A 21041-nucleotide genomic window follows, 5' to 3' on the forward strand; every position below is an offset into this window, starting at 1 on the left:
TGATAGCGTTGTCGTTCAGCCATATTAGTTTTGAATGTCCCGTTGGTAGTTTAATCTTCCACGTAGGTCCTCTATTTTATTGTCCAAAGATTGCACATTTGCAAGCAGAATGAAAGGAAGTGGGGGTTTATTCGATAATAGTGAAGTGTGTGGTGCTTGTGTAGGCATACAGTACCTTAGTGTGCGTATGTGTGTGTTTAGCAGCCAAACATACACACCTTTTGACTGACATATGCATACATAGACAGCACACTATACACATTCAAGCATGTGTACTGACTACTCGCTTCCTATACATTCTCACATTTGCGCTCACACCCTGTGCGATGGTGTGGATAAGGGGGAGAGGCTTCTAAGTCTGGCTGAGATGTGTCATAAGCTGAAGACAGAACATAAGAAAGTCCTGCCCTTCTACACCCCTCACTGCTGAGGAGGAGAGCAACGAGAGAGCTAATGCTATGAGCCGCCATCTGAGGAGTTGGCACAGGGATGGGTAGTACTGTATTACACACACTGATCTGATCTTCATGACTCTCACCTAACTTCTCATTTATAACCCTGTGTGCTCAGGCCATGCTGGACTAATCGATTCTGGAGTGGTTCTGGAAACGTTATAACAAGGTTCTGCTGGACCGGCTGTGTCTGGGACGGGAGAGGAGCTCTGACCTGTGTGACCCAGCAGCTGCGGATCTTATTGCGACGTCATCTCTGTTAGCGACCAGATCCTCCACCATCGCAAGCCCCTGCTGATGGTATCACAGCCACCCTCGCCTTTCAACTGCTGACACCCAACGCATGCGCCACACTGTCAAGAGGTGGCACATGTTGTGCAGCACATGCAAGCAGCACATGCAAGCCATCAATCACACACAGCATCACTCATACATGAACTTCAAAAGGGTTTCAAGTTGTATACTGACTAAGAGTAGATAGAACTCAAACTGGTAGAATGCACTCCTACTGGCAGAATCCTATTCCTTATTCTATTTTTGTGTCTTACAATAACTATCAAAAAATATATATATATTTAATTAAATTAAAATAGAGTATTTAATACAATAATAACAAACAAAAAACTAGATTGTTTTTAATTTTATTATTTAAATAGTTATGTGAGTCTCCTTCATTTCTTCTTGCTCTTCTTGTCCTTGGCCTTCTTCTTTCCTGGCCGCTGGGCATTGGCCTTGTTATAGAGGTAGAGGCCCACCATGCCCAGAAGAGTGGGAACCAGGCCCAGACACACTAGGGGAAAGACATCATTCACCATCTTCTGCCATGGGGTTGCCTGGATCAGTGACATCACCTCCACCTCAAACTCTAGAGCAGCATCAGCTAACAGGACAGAGGGAAGAAGAGAGGAGGATCAAGTACTGGGTTTAGGGTTGAAAAATTCCATTAACTTTCCCAATATACCCAAGTTTTCCTTAAATCCTGGTGGGAAGCTTTCCAGAATTGTGAGGGAATAAGCAGGGAAATGCAGAATCCTCCAATCTGGATTTATGGAAAATCAGGGAATCTTGGAAACCCTAACTGAGTCACGTTGTTGTATGTACTGTAAAAAAAATGTCCTGTCATTTTTACAGTAAAATACTGGCAGCACAGAAGCCAGTAAATAACGGTATATTTACAGGACCTTTAGAGCAACACAAATTTACAGCATATTACTAGAACACCTAACTACAGCAACATGCTGTATTTCTAGAATTTACAGTGCATTACTAGAAGAACAGTAATTAGTAAACTGTTGCAGATTTACAGTGCATGCAGCTAGTGCCAACATGTATTTTGTAACAGTATAATTGGAATACAATGTATTTTGTATTTTTACAATACAAAAATAGACGTGCAAGTAGCCTGCTTAACTACAACAGCATACTCGCTAACGGTAACAATCTTTTTACTTGCTATGACTAATATGTTCTTGTTTATCTACTGTAGTTTAACGCACTGACTGTAAATCACTCTGGATAACATTGTCTGCTAAATGACAAATGTAAAAATTAACACTTGCAAAGCACACTCCTGGATATTATTCTAATGCGCTCTGCCCCCCAAAAAGGCCACATTTGATCAAAATACAAATAGTTTGAGGGCAGACCTGATTAGAAATGATACCCATCAGTTTGCTTTGCAAGTCTTCATTTAGGTAAGTGTGTTAAACTAAGGTTGATTTAAAAAAAAAAACAGTCATAGCAAGTAAAACGTTTCTGTAACCGTTACTGAAAATGTTGTAGTTAAAGTTTATATTTGGATAAATATAAAGATTATATTTGGATCAAAGTATGATGACCCAATTATTAAGGGGATAGGGTGACATCACCCTAACACTCATTTTAATACACCAATTGTAACTTGATATTTAAATAAGTACTGCCTTGTAAGCAACATCGGAGAAGGCATGTTTAAGGAGGGGCGGGGTTTATATAGCTACTCTACTGGTGCTAAAAATTGACTGTACTGTATCAAATGTATGGCAAATATATTTACAGTGTATTTGGAAAGTATTCAGACCCTTTGACTTTTTCTATTACACCCTTATTCTAAAATTGATTATACTTTTTTTCCTCAATCTACACACAATACCCCAAAATGAGAGAGCGAAAACAGGTTTAGACATTTTTGAAAATGTATGAAAAAAAAACCAGAAATACCTTATTTACATAAGTATTCAGACCCTTTGCTATGAGACTCGAAATTGAGCTCAGGTGGATCTGGTTTCCATTGATCATCCTTGAGATGTTTCTACAATTTAATTGTGGAGTCCACCTGTGGTAAATTCAATTGATTGGACATGATTTGGAAAGGCACACACCTGTCTATATAAAAAGGTCCCCCAGTTGACAGTGCATGTCAGAGCAAAAACCAAGCCATGAGGTTGAAGGAATCGTCCGAAGAGCTGCGAGACAGGAATGTGTTGAGGCGCAGATCTGGGGAAGGGTACCAAAAAAATGTCTGTAGCATTGAAGGTTCCCAAGGACACAGTGGCCTCCATCATCCTTAAAAATGGAAGAAGTTTGGAACCACCTAGACTCTTCCTAGAGCTGGCCACCTAGCCAAACTAAGCAATCGGGGGAGAAGGGCCTTGGTCAGGGAGGTAACCAAGAACCTGATGGTCACTGGCAAAGCTCCAGAGTTCCTTTGTGGAGATGGGAGAACCTTTCAGAAGGACAACCATCTCTGCAGCCCTCCACCAAAATCAGGCCTTTATGGTAGAGTGGCCAGACGGAAGCCACTCAGTAAAAGTCACGACAGCCCGCTTGGAGTTTGCCATAAGGCACCTAAAGGACTCTTAAGACCATGAGAAACAAGATTCTCTCAAACCAAGATTGAACTCTTTAGCCTGAATGCCAAGCTTCACGTCTGGAGGAAACCTGGCACCATCCCTATGGTGAAGCATGGTAGTGGTAGCATCATGCTGTGGGGATATTTTTCAGCGGCAGGGACTGGAAGACTAGTCCGGATCGAGGGAAAGATGAACAGACCGCTCAGGACTGCATACTGGGGTGAAGGTTCACCTTCCAACAGGACAACGAACCTAAGTACAAAGCCAAGACAAAGCAGGAGTGGCTTTGAGAAAAGTCTCTGAATGTCTGAGTGGCCCAGCCAGAACCCGGACTTAAACCCGATCGAACATCTCTGCAGCAACGCTCCCTATACAACCTGACAGAGCTTGAGAGGATCTGCAGAGAAGAATGGGAGAAACCCCAAATACAGGTGTGCCAAGCTTGTAGCGTCATACCCAAGAAGACTCGAGGCTGTAATCGCTGCCAAAGGTGCTTCAACAAAGTACTGAGTAAAGGGTGTGAATACTTGTGTAAATGTTATGGTGGAAATTACAAGATAGTCAATACTTTTATTGTATCAAATGGTTGTTTTATGCAACAGAATAGAGGGTTATTATAACTCTAGTGTCTGTGTGAACTGAAAGTTGGCCTCTGGGAGAACACTGACAGGAGATTTACACTGTCTTTGGGGATACCGCATTCCAGAGCATGAATTAATGTTTCTGTACTGGGGTAACAGGGGGAGATGGCTCCAGTATGGATTTGGGGGGCCAGACACTGGTCTCTACACAATGAGAACTGTTTTTACAGCAGATACTGTATGCTTTGAATTATAAGTATCTTTTATACAAATCTTAACCTTGTGACCCATTCCATACATCTGGTGTGTGTCATGTAGACTGAAGGAGGATGGACTTTGCTACAAAATGCTGTGGCTCAAACCAGCTTGTTGAGTTCTCAGTGATCCCCTCCAGGGGTGATTACCGACCAGCTTGTTGAGTTCTCAGTGATCCCCTCCAGGGGTGATTACCGACCAGCTCCATTACTACACTAATTAAATAATCAAGTTTGATTGTTTAAGAAATCTAAAAGTCTCTCCTTTTGATTACAATAATTCCACCACAATGTTTATTTTTTTTAAATATACAAAAATGTCTAAACCTGTTTTTGCTTTGTCATAAATGGGGTATTGTGTAGATCGTTAAAAAAAAAAAAATCAATTTTCGAATAAGGGTGTAACTTAACAAAATGTGGAAAAAGTCAAGGGGTCTGAATACTTTCCGGATGCACTATATTTCTCCCCTTTCATCGAGAAGCCCCTGACTGCAGTTCGGGGCCGGGCTCAACCCTAAATGATGGGTGTATGCACACACACACACACACACACACACACACACACACACAATGAAATTATATAATTACAAAGTTATAACATTTATCAAAACAATTTTAACAATACATGACATCCATAACAAGTCTGTTGTTCACTGAAACAATATCAGTAGCTTGTCTCAAATATAGCATGAAGCAAAAAGTGTTACAACACATGTGCTGGTACCACTTTATATAATATTTCTTACGATCTTCAAAAATGAAATATGTTTGTATTCAACGTGTGCCTTGCAGAGTGTGACTGTCAAACCTCAGATTGACAACAACAACAAAGGGGGGGGGGCATCACAAGAGACATGCTAAACAGAAGTTGTATTAAAAAACAAAGTACATCATTGATGCAATTTCAATGTTTGAGTTGCATCACCAAATTAGCTTGAGATGATTTTACTGCAACCAAGTTTCTTGACATAGGCATCTCGAAGAGCTGTCAGTCAAGGTGAGCTCATGAATATGAGCTCCCCGCCCACTCAGCCTGTCTTTTCGAACTTCCTGGTAGTTGGCCATGACAGAAACATTACTTTCTAAAATATTTAGCATTTCTATCCCCCAAAAAATATCATGAGGTATATTTTAGTCACATAAAAGGCTGTTTTACATGGGAATCAGAATGACTGTTCGGACATTTAAGGATAGATTGGTCTTCAAGTTATTTTGTGGTAACAAGATACCTTTTGTTGTATCTTTGTCCAAATCTGGCTAGTGGCAAATATGTTACTGTAATATTCACAGTAACTTGCCACCAGCTTCCTGTAATATAGTACAATACTGTATAATTTGCCTACTATATTGTAAGTAAATGCTACTGTCATTTTTATGTTGGTATTTTACTGTAATTCCATGGGATTGGTGCAAGCAGGTTGGCTACTAGGTATGTCCCAGCAGTGTCTGAATCCTGGCTTAGGAAGGCCACCAAAAATCAAGAAATTTCTATCCCCAATTACAACATTTTACGTAAAAATAGAACTGCTAAAGGGGGCAGAGTTGCAATCTACTGTAGAGTTCTGTCATACTATCCAGGTCTATGCCCAAACAGTTCACGCTTCTACTTTTAAAAATCCATCTCGCCAGAAATAAGTCCCTCACTGTTGCCGCTTTTTATAGACCCCCCCCTCAGATCCCAGCTGTGCCCTGGACAACATATGTGAATTGATTGCCCCCCATCTATTGTCAGAGTTCGTACTGTTAGGTGACCTAAACTGGGATATGCTTAACAGGATCTCAGCGATCACTGCCTCATTGCCTGCGTCCGTTATGGGTCTGAGGTCAAACGACCACCCTCATCACTGTCAAACGCTCCCTAAAACACTTCAGCGAGCAGGCCTTTCTAACCAACCTGGCCCGGGTATCCTGGAAGAATATTGACCTCATCCCATAGAGGATGCCTGGTTATTCTTTAAAAGCGCTTTCATCACCATCATAAATAAGCATGCCCCATTCAAAAATAAATGTAGAACTAAGCACAGATATAGTCCTTGGTTCACTCCAGACTTGACTGCCCTTGACCAGCACAAAACCATCCTGTGGCGTTCTCAGCGATATGCATCTTTTCAGGGAAGTCAGGAACCAATATACACAGTCAGTTTGAAAAAGCTAACCTTTGCTTTCCTAAACAGAATTTTGCATCCTGCAGCACTAATTCCAAAAATTCCAAAAATGCCCAATGCACTGAGGCTGGGAAACACTCACCACCGATAAATCCACGATAATCAAGAATTTCAATAAGCATTTCTCTACGGCTGGCCATGGAAACACCTGGATACCCCAACCAACAGCTCTGCACCCCCCGCAGCAATTGGCCCAAGCCCACCCTCCCGGCTTCTCCTTCATCCAAACAGCTGATGTTCTGATAGAGCTACAAAATCTGGATCCCTACAAAATCAGCTGGGCTAGACAATCTGGATCTGCTCTTCCTAAAATTATCCACCGCCATTGTTGCAACCGCTATTACTAATCTGTTCAACCTCTCTTTCGTATTGTCTGAGATTGCTGAAGATTGGAAAGCAGCCGTGGTCATCCCCTCTTCAAAGGGGGAGACACTCTAGACCCAAACTGTTACAGAACTATATCCATCCTGCCCTGCCTTTCTAAAGGTCTTCGAAAGCCAGGTGAACAAACAGATTGCCGACCATTTCGGACTGCTCTTAAATGCTAGTAAAACGAAATGCATGCTCTTCAACCGATCGCTGCCCGCACCCGCCCTCCTGACTAGCATCACTACTCTGGACGGTTCTGACTTAGAATATGTGGACAACTACAAATACCTAGGTGTCTGGCTAGACTGTAAACTCTCCTTCCAGACTCATTAAGCATCTCCAATCCAAAATTAAATCTAGAATCAGCTTCCTATTTTGCAACTCATGCTGCCAAAAATGCCCTCGTAGGGCTGGCTATCCACCAATCCTTGACTTCGGCGATGTAATTTACAAAATAGCCCTCAACATTCTGCTCAGCAAATTGGATGCGGTCTATTACAGTGCCATCCATTTTGTCACCAAAGCCCCATTTACTACCCACCACTGCAACCTGTATGCTCTCGTTGGCTGGTCCTCGCTACATATTCGTCGCGAAACCCACTGGCTCTAGGTCATCTATAAGTCTTTGCTAGGTAAAGCTCCGCCTTATCTCAGCTCACTGGTCAACATAGCAACATCCACTCCTAGCACGCGCTCCAGCAGGTATATTTCACTAGTCATCACCAAAGCCAACACCTCCTTTGGCCGCCTTTCCTTCCAGTTCTCTTCTGCCAATGACTGGAACGAACTGCAAAAAGCTGAAGCCTCATATCTTCCTCACTAACTTTAAGCATCAACTGTCAGAGCAGCTTACCTGCCGCTGTACACAGCCCATCTGTAAATAGCCCATCCAACCAACTACCTACCTCATCCCATATTTGTTTTTCTGCTCTTTTGCACACCAGTATTTCCACATCCTCATCTATCACTCCAGTGTTAATTGCTAAACTGTAATTACTTCGCCACTATGGCCTATTTATTGCCTTACCTCATTTGCACACACTGTATACAGATTTTTCTATTGTGTTATTGACTGTATGTTTGTTTATCCCATGTGTAACTGTTGTTTTTGTCGCACTGCTTTGCTTTATCGTGGCCAGGTCGCAGTTGTAAATGAGAACTTGTTCTCAACTGGCCTACTTGGTTAAATAAAAAAATACATGTCTATATTACAGCATATTATATATCACTTGCACTTCTAGAGGTGTAAACAAAGGCTTCCAAACTGGAAATGATTACAGGGTAAACAGACCAAAAGGATTTAGGAAAACACATAATTACTTGCTGACACTCAGATTTGTCCCTTATACACATGGAAGTTGTATGGGCACTACTACCACATCAGTTCAATTGGTACAGCATTCTCACTAATGGGTGCAACAAATATAGCCACTTACAAGGCATGCCTTGAAATATGTTAATGAGCCAAAGATTATTTCCCCTCCCACACCTTTTTCCACAGTGCACCATAATTGACAGATTGCTGCAGTAAATATAAAGCAAAACAGCACTTTGTTAAATTGTATTGTAATAAAATTTCAGCATATGCTAACAGTGAATATGTAATCATATTGTAATTACATACAGTATACCAATTAATATTTGGTGTTTTATATCACTTGCACAGGATTTTAAACTGAGAGTAGCTAGGTTTCCATCCAATTGGCGACATATTTTCATACGAATATTCTAAAATACGCATCACAACAATATTTCCCACCAGATGCATTTCCATCAAATTGACTTGTTGGGGATAAAAGCCTGTGCGTGATGACGTACTGCACAAAGATACAATTTGCAGTTCAAATCCCATGTACCAAATAATAAATGAAGTTAAATTGTTTCCATCGCATTTACAACTCTACTGATGGTTCTCACATTTTTGTTCGTTATGTAGCAGGTGTGCCCACTGGTATTTCCACATGCGCTTTAGCCAACAGCTCAACAGCTCGCATATACAGTGTGGGTATAGTCTGCATGAAGAGATTATTATGGACAACAAAAGCGAGATTATTTGTATTTGCCAAACGGCAGCCAAGCGTCGATGATCATTTCACCATAATAAGACCCTTGATACTTATTGGAATGGAGCATCCAGCTCATAACTTATTTCATCTGTATCCTAATAAACTGCATGCTTTTCCAACGAGTCGTTGTGGGACACACGTGTCATCGCGTGGCTCCAGTTTACGTCCATATGACTGGCAGGGCAGTGTCATCAAGGTGAAATGCAGTATTTATTTAGCGTTTGTTTCTTTGTATTATTGAGTGTGTACAATGCTTTCAGAAAGTATTCACATTCCTTGACTTTTTCCACAATTTGTTGTGTTACAACCTGACTTTTAAATTTATTATATTGAGATGAGTCACTGGCCTACACACAATACCCCATAATGTCAAAGTGGAATTATGTTTTTTAGAAATGACTTGAGTCAATAAGTCTTCAACCCCTTTGTTATGACAAGCCTAAATAAGTTCAGGAGTAAAAATGTGCTTAACAAGTCACATAATAAGTTGCATGTGTGCAATAAGTGTTTAACATGATTTTTGAGTGACTACCTGGCCAGCAGCATACCACCCTGCATTTCACTGCTAGCTTGCCTCGACGCTAAGCAGGTTAGTCCTGGTCGATCCCTAGATGGGAGACCAGATGCTGCTGGAAGTGGTGTTGGAAGACCAGTATGAGGCACTTTTTCCTCAGGTCCCCCAAAAATATCCTGATGCCCCAAGGCAGTGATTGGGGACATTGCTGTGTAGGGTGTCATCTTTGGATGGGACGTTAAATGGATGTCCAGACTCTCTGTGGTCATTAACGCATTGCACTTATCGTAGGAGTAGGGGTTAACCCTTGTGTCCTGGCTAAATTCCCAATCTGGCCCTCATACCGTCATGGCCACCTAATCATCCCCAGCTTCCAATTGGCTCATTCATCCCCAGGTAGTTGCTGTACATGAGAATGTGTTCGCAGTCAATTTACCTGGTAAAATAAAACATAATCTCTGTACCCAACACATACAATTATTTGTAAGGGCCCTCCGTCAAGCAATGAGTTTCAACCACAAAGACAAGGGAGGTTTTCCAATGCCTTGCAAAGAAGGGAACCTAAGCAGATATTGAATATCTCTTTGAGCATGGTAAAGATATTAATTACATTTTGGATGGTGTATCATACATCCAGTCAATACAAAAGAACAGGCATCTTTCCTAACTCAATTGCCGGAGAATAAGGTAACCGCTCAGGGATTTCACCAAGAGGCCAATGGTGATTTTAAAACAGTTACAGAGTTTAATGGCTGTGATAGGAGAAAACTGAGGATGGATCAACAACATTGTAGTTACTCCACAATACTAAACCTAAATAGGGGTTGGGTTAAATGCAGAAGTTGTACAACTGACTAGGTATCCCCCTTTCCCTTTCCTTAAAAGGACAGAGTGAAATGGAAACCTGTACAGTACACAAATATTCCAAATCATACATCCTGTTTGCAATAAGGCACTAAAGTAAAACATTTGGCTAAGAAATTAACTTTATGTCCTGAATACAATACATTATTTTTGGGGCAATTCCAACACAACACATAACACTGAGTACCACTCTTCATATTTTCAAGCATGGTGGTTGCTGCATCATGTTATGGGTATGCATGTCATCGGCAAGGACTAGCAAGTTTTTTAGAATAAAAACAAACGTAATAGAGCTAAGCACAGGCAAAATCCTACAGGAAAACCTGGTTCAGTCTGATTTCCAACAGGCACTGGGAGACAAATTCTCCTTTCAGCAGGACAATAACCTAAAACACAAGGCCGAATCTACACTTGAGTTCCTTACTAGGAAGACAGCGAATGTTCCTGAGTGGCCGAGTTAGAGTTTGAACTTAAATTGGATTGAAAATGTATGGCAAGACTTTAAAATGGCTGTCTAACAATGATCAACAACCAACTTGACAGAACTTGAAGATTTTATTTTATTTTTTAAATAATAAAATGTGCAAATATTGTACAACACAGGTGTGCAAAGCTCTTACAGCTGTAATAACTGCTAAAGGTGATTCTAACATGTATTGACTCAGGGGGTTTGGATACTCATTCAATCAACATGGTGTTTCATTTTTCCAGATTTCTTTCCTCACTTTGACATTAGAGTATTTTGTGTAGATCGTTGACCAATAAAATGTGTTAAATCCATTTTAATCCCACTTTGTAACACAAAATGTGGAAAAAGTCAAGGGGTGTGAATACTTTCTGACGGCACTATGTACGTGTGTGTATATGCACATGTGTTTTTTTAGTACCTGGGATAGTTGGAGGGTATCCTCTTTTTCCATAGGCAAGGTGTGGCGGAATAGTGGTCTTGATTTTTTGTCTGGAGGAACATAAGACAGAAAAAGCCTATTCTTATAGGTTTGCATGTTTTCCACTACTATTTTTTGTGACATCATTTTAACAGTCATTTGAGACAGGATCTTTGATTGCTTCACATACTGGAAGTATCTATATTTTAAAGTAGTTATCCTAGTTCATATAATATAATTTTTGATTTCCTAGTGAAAGTGGTTCTCTTACGTAAATGAATGCTACATGTCCCCTTCAAAACGTTGTATTGGCAGACCTTGACTGTTTACTTACCCTTCACAAACTCCTACCAAACTCTGTTCCAGACCTGTTGGAGATACAGTATTTCATGTTATCTTTATACAGTGACTGATGCGATAACAAAAACACTGCACTGCTGGTGTGAGCTAAATCTGAAGGTATATTGCTGTTTGAAACATAAGCTAGTGTTCTTGTTATTTTGTGTGATCAATATCAGGTCTAATACAGGCAATTTGAATAGTTAGGTGATTTTACCAGGGATAACTGTCCTCTTTCCCAGCTCAACAACAAGAGGGTCCCGGGACAGTGATGAGTCAATCACCTTGCCATCAGCAAGTAGTTTACCCTGTTCAGAGCATTGGAACAATATGAATGGAAGACGCATGTTAAAAGAGGGATTTTGCATGCAAGCAGTGATTAGAATCTAAATAGAAGTTTAAGATGCATTCCCTGCAAGTCACATTAAAATGTTAAACACTTGACAGACTTTTCTCAAATGTCTTTATAGGAGTGGCTGTATGTCAGGTGAGGCAATGGTCAAACTCAAGCATGACGCTTCATGAGTGACGAGTTTCGGTTGGACTACTGCCCTACTCACAGCCGGAGCAGGAGTGCTGACGTGTTGCACCTCCCCATCGCAGCACCGAGTAGAATGTCTGGCACGCATAAAACGTGTCATTTTTTTCGCCACATGGGGTAAAACATTGCAGTTTACTTGCCATCCCAGATATGAATACAAACGATGTGTAATGCAAAATAGAAAGTGTTTTTTATCTGATAATATTTGATGTCACATTCACGAATTTCCCAGTCTCAAATGAAACACGGTAACTTGTTACTCTGCCACAGACAACATTGTATTGACTATAGTCAAGTTAATTGACGTGCAATGAATCAGAATCATTTAAAATGCAGAGCACACTTTTGACCAGATTTCGTTCACATTTTCCAAAAAATGTAGTTGACATCTCTCAATAAGCAGGCTAGGTCTGAAGTCAAACAGGGCGGTGCCTATACCTTCGAAATTGAAAATGTTTTTTAGGCCATTCATTTCCACTCCTTTTTGCTTACCGTATAGTGGATTTGTAGCGTGTCTCCCATTTCTGACGTTATAGAGCAAGTTTCGGGTTTCACCTTAGAAGAAGAAGAAAAAAAGTGAGATATTTGAATTGCAAATAAATACGAATGCATCGTTTTATTACACAAAATATGCGATACATTGACAATTATAACAACCAAAAACTGATACAATGTTTCAATTTGGTCTGAACGTTACAATGAATGGCATTCGGTTTGTGCAAGAGTCGCCACTTTCCTATCGCTCTATAGCCTACGATTGACAGAAAAAGACAGAACTCACCAAGGTTTCCACCAATAACTCTTCCACAACATTTTGCTCGGATTCGCCTTCCTGTGCTGCAACACAAACGAAAGCAGCTAGCAAGACTAGGATGACCCCAGTCTTGGCTTTCATTTTAAAACTATCCAACTAACTTCCGAACTTTTGGAAAACTGTCCAACTAACTTCCGTGAAGCCGTAGAACAGCAAGCACCAACGACTGACCACCACAGACAATCGGTCGAATAGAGATTCGGAGGTACTGTGTGTGTATATATAGGCTAGACGCCAGTTAAGGCTGATGTGTTGTTATAATATGGTGATAACGATGCAGTCGACCCGCGGACCTGTGTCGCCGAAGTGACTGCGAAGAGCCCGCCTTAAACATTCCGCCAGCATCCCAGAAGTCAATTGCTGATAGGTAACGGTGCAGTTACATTATTTGTGTCGGTTGAGGGCAGTAGTGAGTCTTCTAAAAGCCTCAGCAGTATCAGTACCCCCTGAAAAAACAGAATTAATATTCCCTTTAGAACCCATAGTGGCCCTCGACGGGGTTTCTTTAATTTACTACAGCGGCTGTGAACGGCCTTGTTTTTCTAACAATAATATGTGTCTGTTTCGCAAAATGATCTTGCAAACAATCTGGTATCGTATTCGCGTGGCTGTTGTCATCAACCAGAAACCGGAAACAGGGTATGCTGTCATTTGACTTTTCACAATTTTTTTTAAACTTCATTACAGAAAATGACATCGCCGAAGCGGACATGACTTTTCACTGTGAAAGAGACTGTATATACAGTACCACTCAAAAGTTTGGACACACCTACTCATTCAAGGGTTTTTCTTTATACTTAAAAAAAACAACATTTTCTACATTGGAGAATAATATGAAGACATCTAAACTATGAAATAAGAGATATGAAATGATGTAGTAACCAAAAAAGTGTTAAATAAATCCAAATATATTTAATATTTTAGATTCTTCAAAGTAGCCACCCTTTGCCTTGAAGACAGCTTTGCACACTCTTGGCATTCTCTCAACCAGCTTCATGAGATAGTCACCTGGAATGCATTTCAATTAACAGGTGTGCCTTGCTAAAAGTTAATTGGTGGAATCTATTTCCTTCTTAATGCATTTGAGCCAATCAGTTGTGTCGTAACAAGGTATACAGAATAAAGCCCTATTTGTTAAAATAGCAAGTCCATATTATGGCAAGAACAGCTCAAATAAGCAAAGAGAAACGACAGTCCATCATTACTTTAAGACATGAAGGTCAGTCAATCCAGAAAATTTCAAGAACTTTTAAAGTTTCTTCAAGTGTAGTCGCAAAAACCATCAAGCGCTATGATGAAACTGGCTCTCATGAGGACTGCCACAGGAAAGGAAGATCCAGAGTTACCTCTGTTGCAGATTACAAGTTAATTAGAGCTACCAGCCTCATAAATTGCAGCCCAAATAAATGCTTCACAGCGTTCAAGTAACAGACACATCTCAACATCAACTGTTCAGAGGAGACTGTGTGAAGTCAGGCCTTCATGGTCGAATTGCTGCAAAGAAACCACTACTAAAGGATACCAAAAAGAAGAGGAGACTTGCTTGGGCCAAGAAACACGAGCAATGGACATTAGACCTGTGGAAATCTGTCCTTTGGTCTGATGAGTCCAAATTTGAGATTTTTGGTTCCAATCGCCATGTATTTGTGAGACGCAGAGTAGGTGAACGGATGATCTCTGCAAGTGTGGTTCCCACCGTGAAGCATGGAGGAGGAGATGTGATGGTGTGGCGATACTTTGCTGGTGACACTGTCGTGATTTATTTAGAATTCTAGGCACACTTAACCAGCATGGCTACTACAGCATTCTGCAGCGATACACCATCCCACCTGTTTTGCCCTTAGTGGGACCATCATTTGTTTTTCAACAGGACAATGACCCAAAACACACCTCCAGGCTGTGTAAGGACTATTTGACCAAGAATAGTGATTGAGTGCTGCATCAGATGATCTGGCCTCCACAATCACCCGACCTCAACCCAATTGAGATGGATTGGGATGAGTTGGACTACAGAGTGAAGGAAAAGCAGCCAACAAGTGCTCAGCATATGTGGGAACTCCTTCAAGACTGTTGGCAAAGCATTCCTCATGAAGCTGGTTGATAGAATGCCAAGCGTGTGCAAAGCTGTCAGCAAGGCAAAGGGTGGCTACTTTGAAGAATCCAAAATCTAAAATACATTTGTATTTGTTTCAATTTTTTTTGGATACAACATGATTCCATATGTGTTATTTCATAGTTTTGATGTCTTCACTATTATTCTACAATGTAAAAAACCTTGAATGAGGAGGTCTATCCAAACTTTTGACTGGTACTGTATGTTGGTTGGTGATACGGATTCGGACTCGTCCTTGCACTTTGAAAAGCGAAGATTTCGAGGTAAGTGAAATAAGTAAACAGCAGATATATGTTTGGCATTGTTGATGTTGTTTGATGCTGTGAAAGTTGGGGAATAGCAAGTCATGTCATGATAACTTGGTTGGTACAGGCGAGCACATCAGCGGTAGAGCTCGAATGATTGCTCTCTGTCTCAAGGAAATAATTGCAGTGTTTAGCTGTATATAGTCAGTTAACTATACTGAATAAAAATATAAAAATGCAACATGCAACAATTTCCTTGATTTTACTGAGTTCCAATTCATATGAGGAAATCAGTCAATTGAAATAAATTCATTGGGCACTAATCTATGGAATTCAAATAACTGGGAATACAGGTATGCATCTGTTGGTCACAGATACCTTAAAAATTGGGCCTTACAGTAGGCCTCAGGATCTCGTCACTGTGTTTTTGTGCATTCAAATTGCCATAGATAAAATGCAGTTGTGTTCGCTGTCCGTAGCTTATGTCTGCCCATACCACTGTTCACAACATTGACATCAGCAAACCCGCTCGCCCACACAATGACATACATGTGGTCTGCAATTGTGAAGCTGGTTGGACGTACTGCCAAATTCTCTTAAACAACCTTATGGTAGAGAAATTAACATTTCATTTTCTGGCAACAGCTCTGGTGTACATTTCTGCAGTCAGCATGCCAATTGCATGCTCCCTCAAAACTCGAAACATCTACGGCATTGTGTTGTGTGACAAAACTGCATGTTTTAGAGTGGCCTTTTATTGTCCCCAGCATAAGGTGCACCTGTGTAATGATCATGTTGTTTAATCAGCTTCTTGATATGTAATGGATTATCTTGGCAAAGGAGAAATGCTCACTAACGGGGAAACAAATTTGTACACAAAATGTGAGAAAAATAAGCGTTTTGTGCATTTGGAACATTTCTGGGATCTTTTATTTCAGCTCATGAAACATGGGACCAACACTTTACATGTTGCATTTATATTTTTGTTCAGTGTAGTTGGTTGTTTTGTCTTGTTTCTACCAATGTAATTCATATGGAAAAGGCCCAAGCTGCTTGCTATCGCTAGCTAGCTAACTAGTTAGTCTGTCAGGCAAGAAAAGTTGTGTGTTGCAGCAAATTAGGGTTGTGCACACTAAGCGTCAACCTCAGCTGTCACTTTCACTAGCTAGCTATATAGACAACCAGCTAACTAGCCACCGAAGTGAAGACTAGAGCAATCTTTTTTTTAATCTGTTGGGCATAGGTTATGGTTTGTCATCTTTGCTAGGTGCACATATTCATAGGCTATACATTGCCTCGTTTTCCTATTATTTGACAGCCTAGCTATTTGACAGCTTAGTAGATGCCCATGCAGTGGAGCTCATATGATGAGTTGGATTTACATAGCCAGATTTACATAGCCTGCTAACAAGTTGCTTGTTTTGTCCAGTTTCTACTGATGCAATTCATGTGGAAACTGTCCCAGCTTCGTAACTAATCAGCTAACATTGGCGAACTCAGTAGTTAGTCTGTCAGGCAAGAAAGCACGAGTTGAATGGAAGAGAGAGAGACACACAGAGAGAGAACGAGTGTGTGGGGAGAATGGGAGGCGTGTAACTGTATCACACAATTTATTATGGAAACCCCTTATTAAGAAGAGAGTATGTGTATGGTTTAGAAAAAGAAAAAGGAAGAGAGAAAAAGTGTGAGAGGGAAAGATTATGTTCCTGACCACAATTGTATACTATTTGTTTATCCCTCTGTTACTCTGTTCCTCTATGTCAGTGAACATGAGGGAAGTGATGTTGAGAGTCAGGGCTCAGCAGCAAAAGGCAGGGAGGAAGAGGAGTTAGAGATTATTGGAGGGATAGAGATGTGGAGCAAGGAGGGAGGTGTAGCGCGAGAGGAGAGTGGAGGAAGAGAGGAAGAGGAGAGTGGAGGAAGAGGAACATGGAAAAGAGGAGGAAGAGGGAGAGGGAGAAGAGGATGAAGCAGAGGGAAAGGAGGAGGGAAGGGAAAAGGGAGAGCACACCCGAGAGGGGAGCCTACGTTTCTGTGGAGTGTGTCTGCCCCAAGTCCCACCATTCACCCTTGTACCACACAGCCAGGGCCTAAAGTGACAGTGGCAAGGGTGGTTTTGGAGTTGTTTTTAAAGGAGGTAGGAACTTACAGTATATCTGTTCCAAAGCTTGTAATGGATTACAACAAGAAAATTGGCAGGTTTGACCATCTGGACCAACTGAGGAGCTATTACAATGTTGTCTGCACAGGCAGAAAATGGTGGAAGTATGTGTTTTGGGGGATGCTCAACATTGACATAAACATTTAAAAAAATGCATGAAATGAAAATGAAATGTATGTATTCACTACTGTAAGTCGCTCTGGATAAGAGCGTCTGCTAAATGACTAAAATGTAAATGTAAATGCATACAGTACCAGTCAAAAGGGTTTTTCTTAATTTTTTTTTTACTATTTTCTACATTGTAGAATAATAGTGAAGACATCAAAACTATGAAATAACACATATGGAATCATGTAGTATCCCCCAAAAAATGAAACAAATACAAATGTATTTTAGATTTTGGATTCTTCAAAGTAGCCACACTTTGCCTTGTTGACAGCTTTGCACACGCTTGGCATTCTATCAACCAGCTTCATGAGGAATGCTTTTCCAACTGTCTTGAAGGAGTTTCCACATATGCTGAGCACTTGTTGGCTGCTTTACCTTCACTCTGCGGTCCAACTCATCCCAAACCATCTCAATTGGGTTGAGGTCAGGCGATTGTGGAGGCCAAGTCATCTGATGCAGCACTCAATCACTCTTCTTGGTCAAATAGTCCTTACACAGCCTGGAGGTGTGTTTTGGGTCATTGTCCTGCTGAAAAACAAATGACAGTCCCACTAAGCGCAAACCAGATGGGATGGCGTATCGCTGTAGAATGATGTGGTAGCCATGCTGGTTAAGTGTGCCTAGAATTCTAAATAAATCACAGTGTCACCAGCAAGGCACCCCCACAACATCACACCTCCTCCTCTATGCTTTACGGTGGGAACCACAGATGCGGAGACCATCCGTTCACCAACTCTGCATCTCACAAAGACACGGTGGTTGGAACCAAAAATCGCAAATTTGGACTCATCAGACCAAAGGACAGATTTCCACAGGTCTAATGTCCATTGCTCGTGTTTCTTTGCCCAAGCAAGTCTCTTATTCTTATTGGTGTCCTTTAATAGTGATTTCTTTGCAGCAATTCAAGCATGAAGGCCTAATTCATGCAGTCTCCTCTGAATAGATGATGTTGTCACAACCTGATTGGTTTCACCTGTCTTTGTGCTTGTCTCAACCCCCCTCCAGGTGCCGCCCATCTTCCCCATATTTGGGCTGCAATCTGAGGTGCAGTTAACTCTAATGAACTTATCCTCTGCAGCAGAGGTAACTCTAGGTCTTCCTTTCCTGTGGCGGTCCTCATGAGAGTCCGTTTCATCATAGTGCTTGATGGTTTTTGCGACTGAATTTGAAGAAACTTTCAAAGTTCTTGAAATTTTCCAGATTGGCTGACCTTCATGTCTTAAAGTTATGATGGACTGTCATTTCTCTTTGCTTATTTGAGCTGTTATTGCCATAATATGGACTTGGTCTTTTACAAAATAGGGCTATCTTCTGTATACCTTATCACAACACAACTGATTGGCTCAAACGCATTAAGAAAGATAGAAATTCCACAAATGAATTTTTAACAAGGCACACCTGTTAATTGAAATGTATTCCAGGTGACTACCTCATGAAGCTGGTTGAGAGAATGCCAAGAGTGTGCAAAGCTGTCTTCAAGGCAAAGGGTGGCTACTTTGAAGAATCTCAAATATTAAACATATTTTGATTTGTCAAACACTTCTTTGATTACTACATGATTCCATTTGTGTTATTTCATAGTTCTGATATCTTCACTATTATTCTAAAATGTAGAATATAGTAAAAATAAAGAAAAACCCTTGAATGAGTAGGTGTGTCCAAACATTTGACTGGTACTGTATATATATATAATATATATATATATATATATATATATATATATATATATATATATATATATTGCTCAAAAAAATAAAGGGAACACTAAAATAACACATCCTAGATATGAATGAATGAAATAATCTTATAAAATACTTTTTTCTTTACATAGTTGAATGTGCTGACATCCAAATCACACAAAAATAATCAATGGAAATCCAATTTATCAACCCATGGAGGTCTGGATTTGGAGTCACACTCAAAATTAAAGTGGAAAACCACACTACAGGCTGATCCAACTTTGATGTAATGTCCTTAAAACAAGTCAAAATGAGGCTCAGTAGTGTGTGTGGCCTCCACGTGCCTGTATGACCTCCCTACAACGCCTGGGCATGCTCCTGATGAGGTGGCGGATGGTCTCCTGAGGGATCTCCTCCCAGACCTGGACTAAGGCATGCGCCAACTCCTGGACAGTCTGTGGTGCAGCGTTGGTGGATGGAGCGAGACATGATGTCCCAGATGTGCTCAATTGGATTCAGGTCTGGGGAACGGGCGGGCCAGTCCATAGCATCAATGCCTTCCTCTTGCAGGAACTGCTGACACACTCCAGCCACATGAGGTCTAGCATTGTCTTGCATTAGGAGGAACCCAAGGCCAACCGCACCAGCATATGGTCTCACAAGGGGTCTGAGGATCTTATCTCGGTACCTAATGGCAGTCAGGCTACCTCTGGCGAGCACATGGAGGGCTGTGCGGCCCCCCAAAGAAATGCCACCCCACACCATGACTGACCCACCGCCAAACCGGTAATGCTGGAGGATGTTGCAGGCAGCAGAACGTTCTCCACGGCGTCTCCAGACTCTGTCATGTCTGTCACATGTGCTCAGTGTGAACCTGCTTTCATCTGTGAAGAGCACAGGGCGCCAGTGGCGAATTTGCCAATCTTGGTGTTCTCTGGCAAATGCCAAACGTCCTGCACGGTGTTGGGCTGTAAGCACAACCCCCACCTGTGGACGTCGGGCCCTCATTCCACCCTCATGGAGTCTGTTTCTGACCGTTTGAGCAGACACATGCACATTTGTGGCCTGCTGGAAGTCATTTTGCAGGGCTCTGGCAGTGCTCCTCCTGCTCCTCCTTGCACAAAGGCGGAGGTAGCGGTGCTGCTGCTGGGTTGTTGCCCTCCTACGGCCTCCTCCACATCTCCTGATGTACTGGCCTGTCTCCTGGTAGCGCCTCCATGCTCTGGACACTACGCTGACAGACACAGCAAATCTTCTTGCCACAGCTCGCATTGATGTTCCATCCTGGATGAGCTGCACTACCTGAGCCACTTGTGTGGGTTGTAGACTCCGTCTCATGCTACCACTAGAGTGAAAGCACCGCCAGCATTCAAAAGTGACCAAAACATCAGCCAGGAAGCATAGGAACTGAGAAGTGGTCTGTGGTCCTCACCTGCAGAACCACTCCTTTATTGGGGGTGTCTTGCTAATTGCCTATAATTTCCACCTGTTGTCTATTCCATTTGCACAACAGCATGTGAAATGAATTGTCGATCAGTGTTGCTTCTAAGTGGACAGTTTGATTTCACAGAAGTGTGATTGACTTGGAGTTACATTGTGTTGTTTAAGTGTTCCCTTTATTTTTTTTATATACAGTTGAAGTCGGAGATTTACATACACTTAGATTGGAGTCATTAAAACTCGTTTTTCAACAGCTACACAAATTTCTTGTTAACAAACTATAGTTTTGGCAAGTCGGTTAGGACATCTACTTTGTGCATGACACAAGTATTTTTCCAACAATTGTTTACAGACAGATTAACTCACTGCATCACAATTCCAGTGGGTCAGAAGTTTACATACACTAAGTTGACTGTGCCTTTAGACAGTTTGGAAAATTCTGTAATTTATTTTTACCAGGTAAGTTGACTAAGAACATATTCTCATTTACAGCAACAACCTGGGGAATAGTTTCAGGGGAGAGGAGGGGGATGAATGAGCCAATTGTAAGCTGGGGAT

General features: G+C 41.3%; 1 protein-coding gene across 1 annotated transcript; it reads right to left on the reverse strand.

The window, feature by feature from the left end:
* Nucleotides 1–1077: 1077 nt before the first annotated feature.
* Nucleotides 1078–12987, reverse strand: LOC115207840 (peptidyl-prolyl cis-trans isomerase FKBP11). Its single transcript, XM_029775343.1, has 6 exons — nt 12645–12987; nt 12356–12418; nt 11540–11630; nt 11318–11351; nt 10984–11054; nt 1078–1332 (listed from the first exon to the last, which is right to left on the reverse strand). The coding sequence occupies exons 1-6, from the start codon at nt 12756–12758 to the stop codon at nt 1124–1126; spliced, it is 582 nt and encodes a 193-aa protein (XP_029631203.1). The 5' UTR covers nt 12759–12987; the 3' UTR covers nt 1078–1123.
* Between the last annotated feature and the right edge of the window lie 8054 nt (nt 12988–21041).

This window comes from Salmo trutta, chromosome 14 (genome assembly GCF_901001165.1).
Source record: "Salmo trutta chromosome 14, fSalTru1.1, whole genome shotgun sequence".
NCBI lineage: Eukaryota > Metazoa > Chordata > Actinopteri > Salmoniformes > Salmonidae > Salmo > Salmo trutta.

What these genes read in the sequence shown, in the direction of transcription:
- LOC115207840 (XM_029775343.1), bottom strand. Translation starts at nt 12,758, where the DNA reads ATGAAAGCCAAGACTGGGGTCATCCTAGTCTTGCTAGCTGCTTTCGTT. An exon ending in AGTTATTGGTGGAAACCTTG is followed by an intron (nt 12,419 to 12,644) that starts GTGAGTTCTGTC and finishes TCTTCTTCTAAG; the next exon opens with GTGAAACCCGAAACTTGCTC. An exon ending in TTGGTAGGAGTTTGTGAAGG is followed by an intron (nt 11,055 to 11,317) that starts GTAAGTAAACAG and finishes ATGTTCCTCCAG; the next exon opens with ACAAAAAATCAAGACCACTA.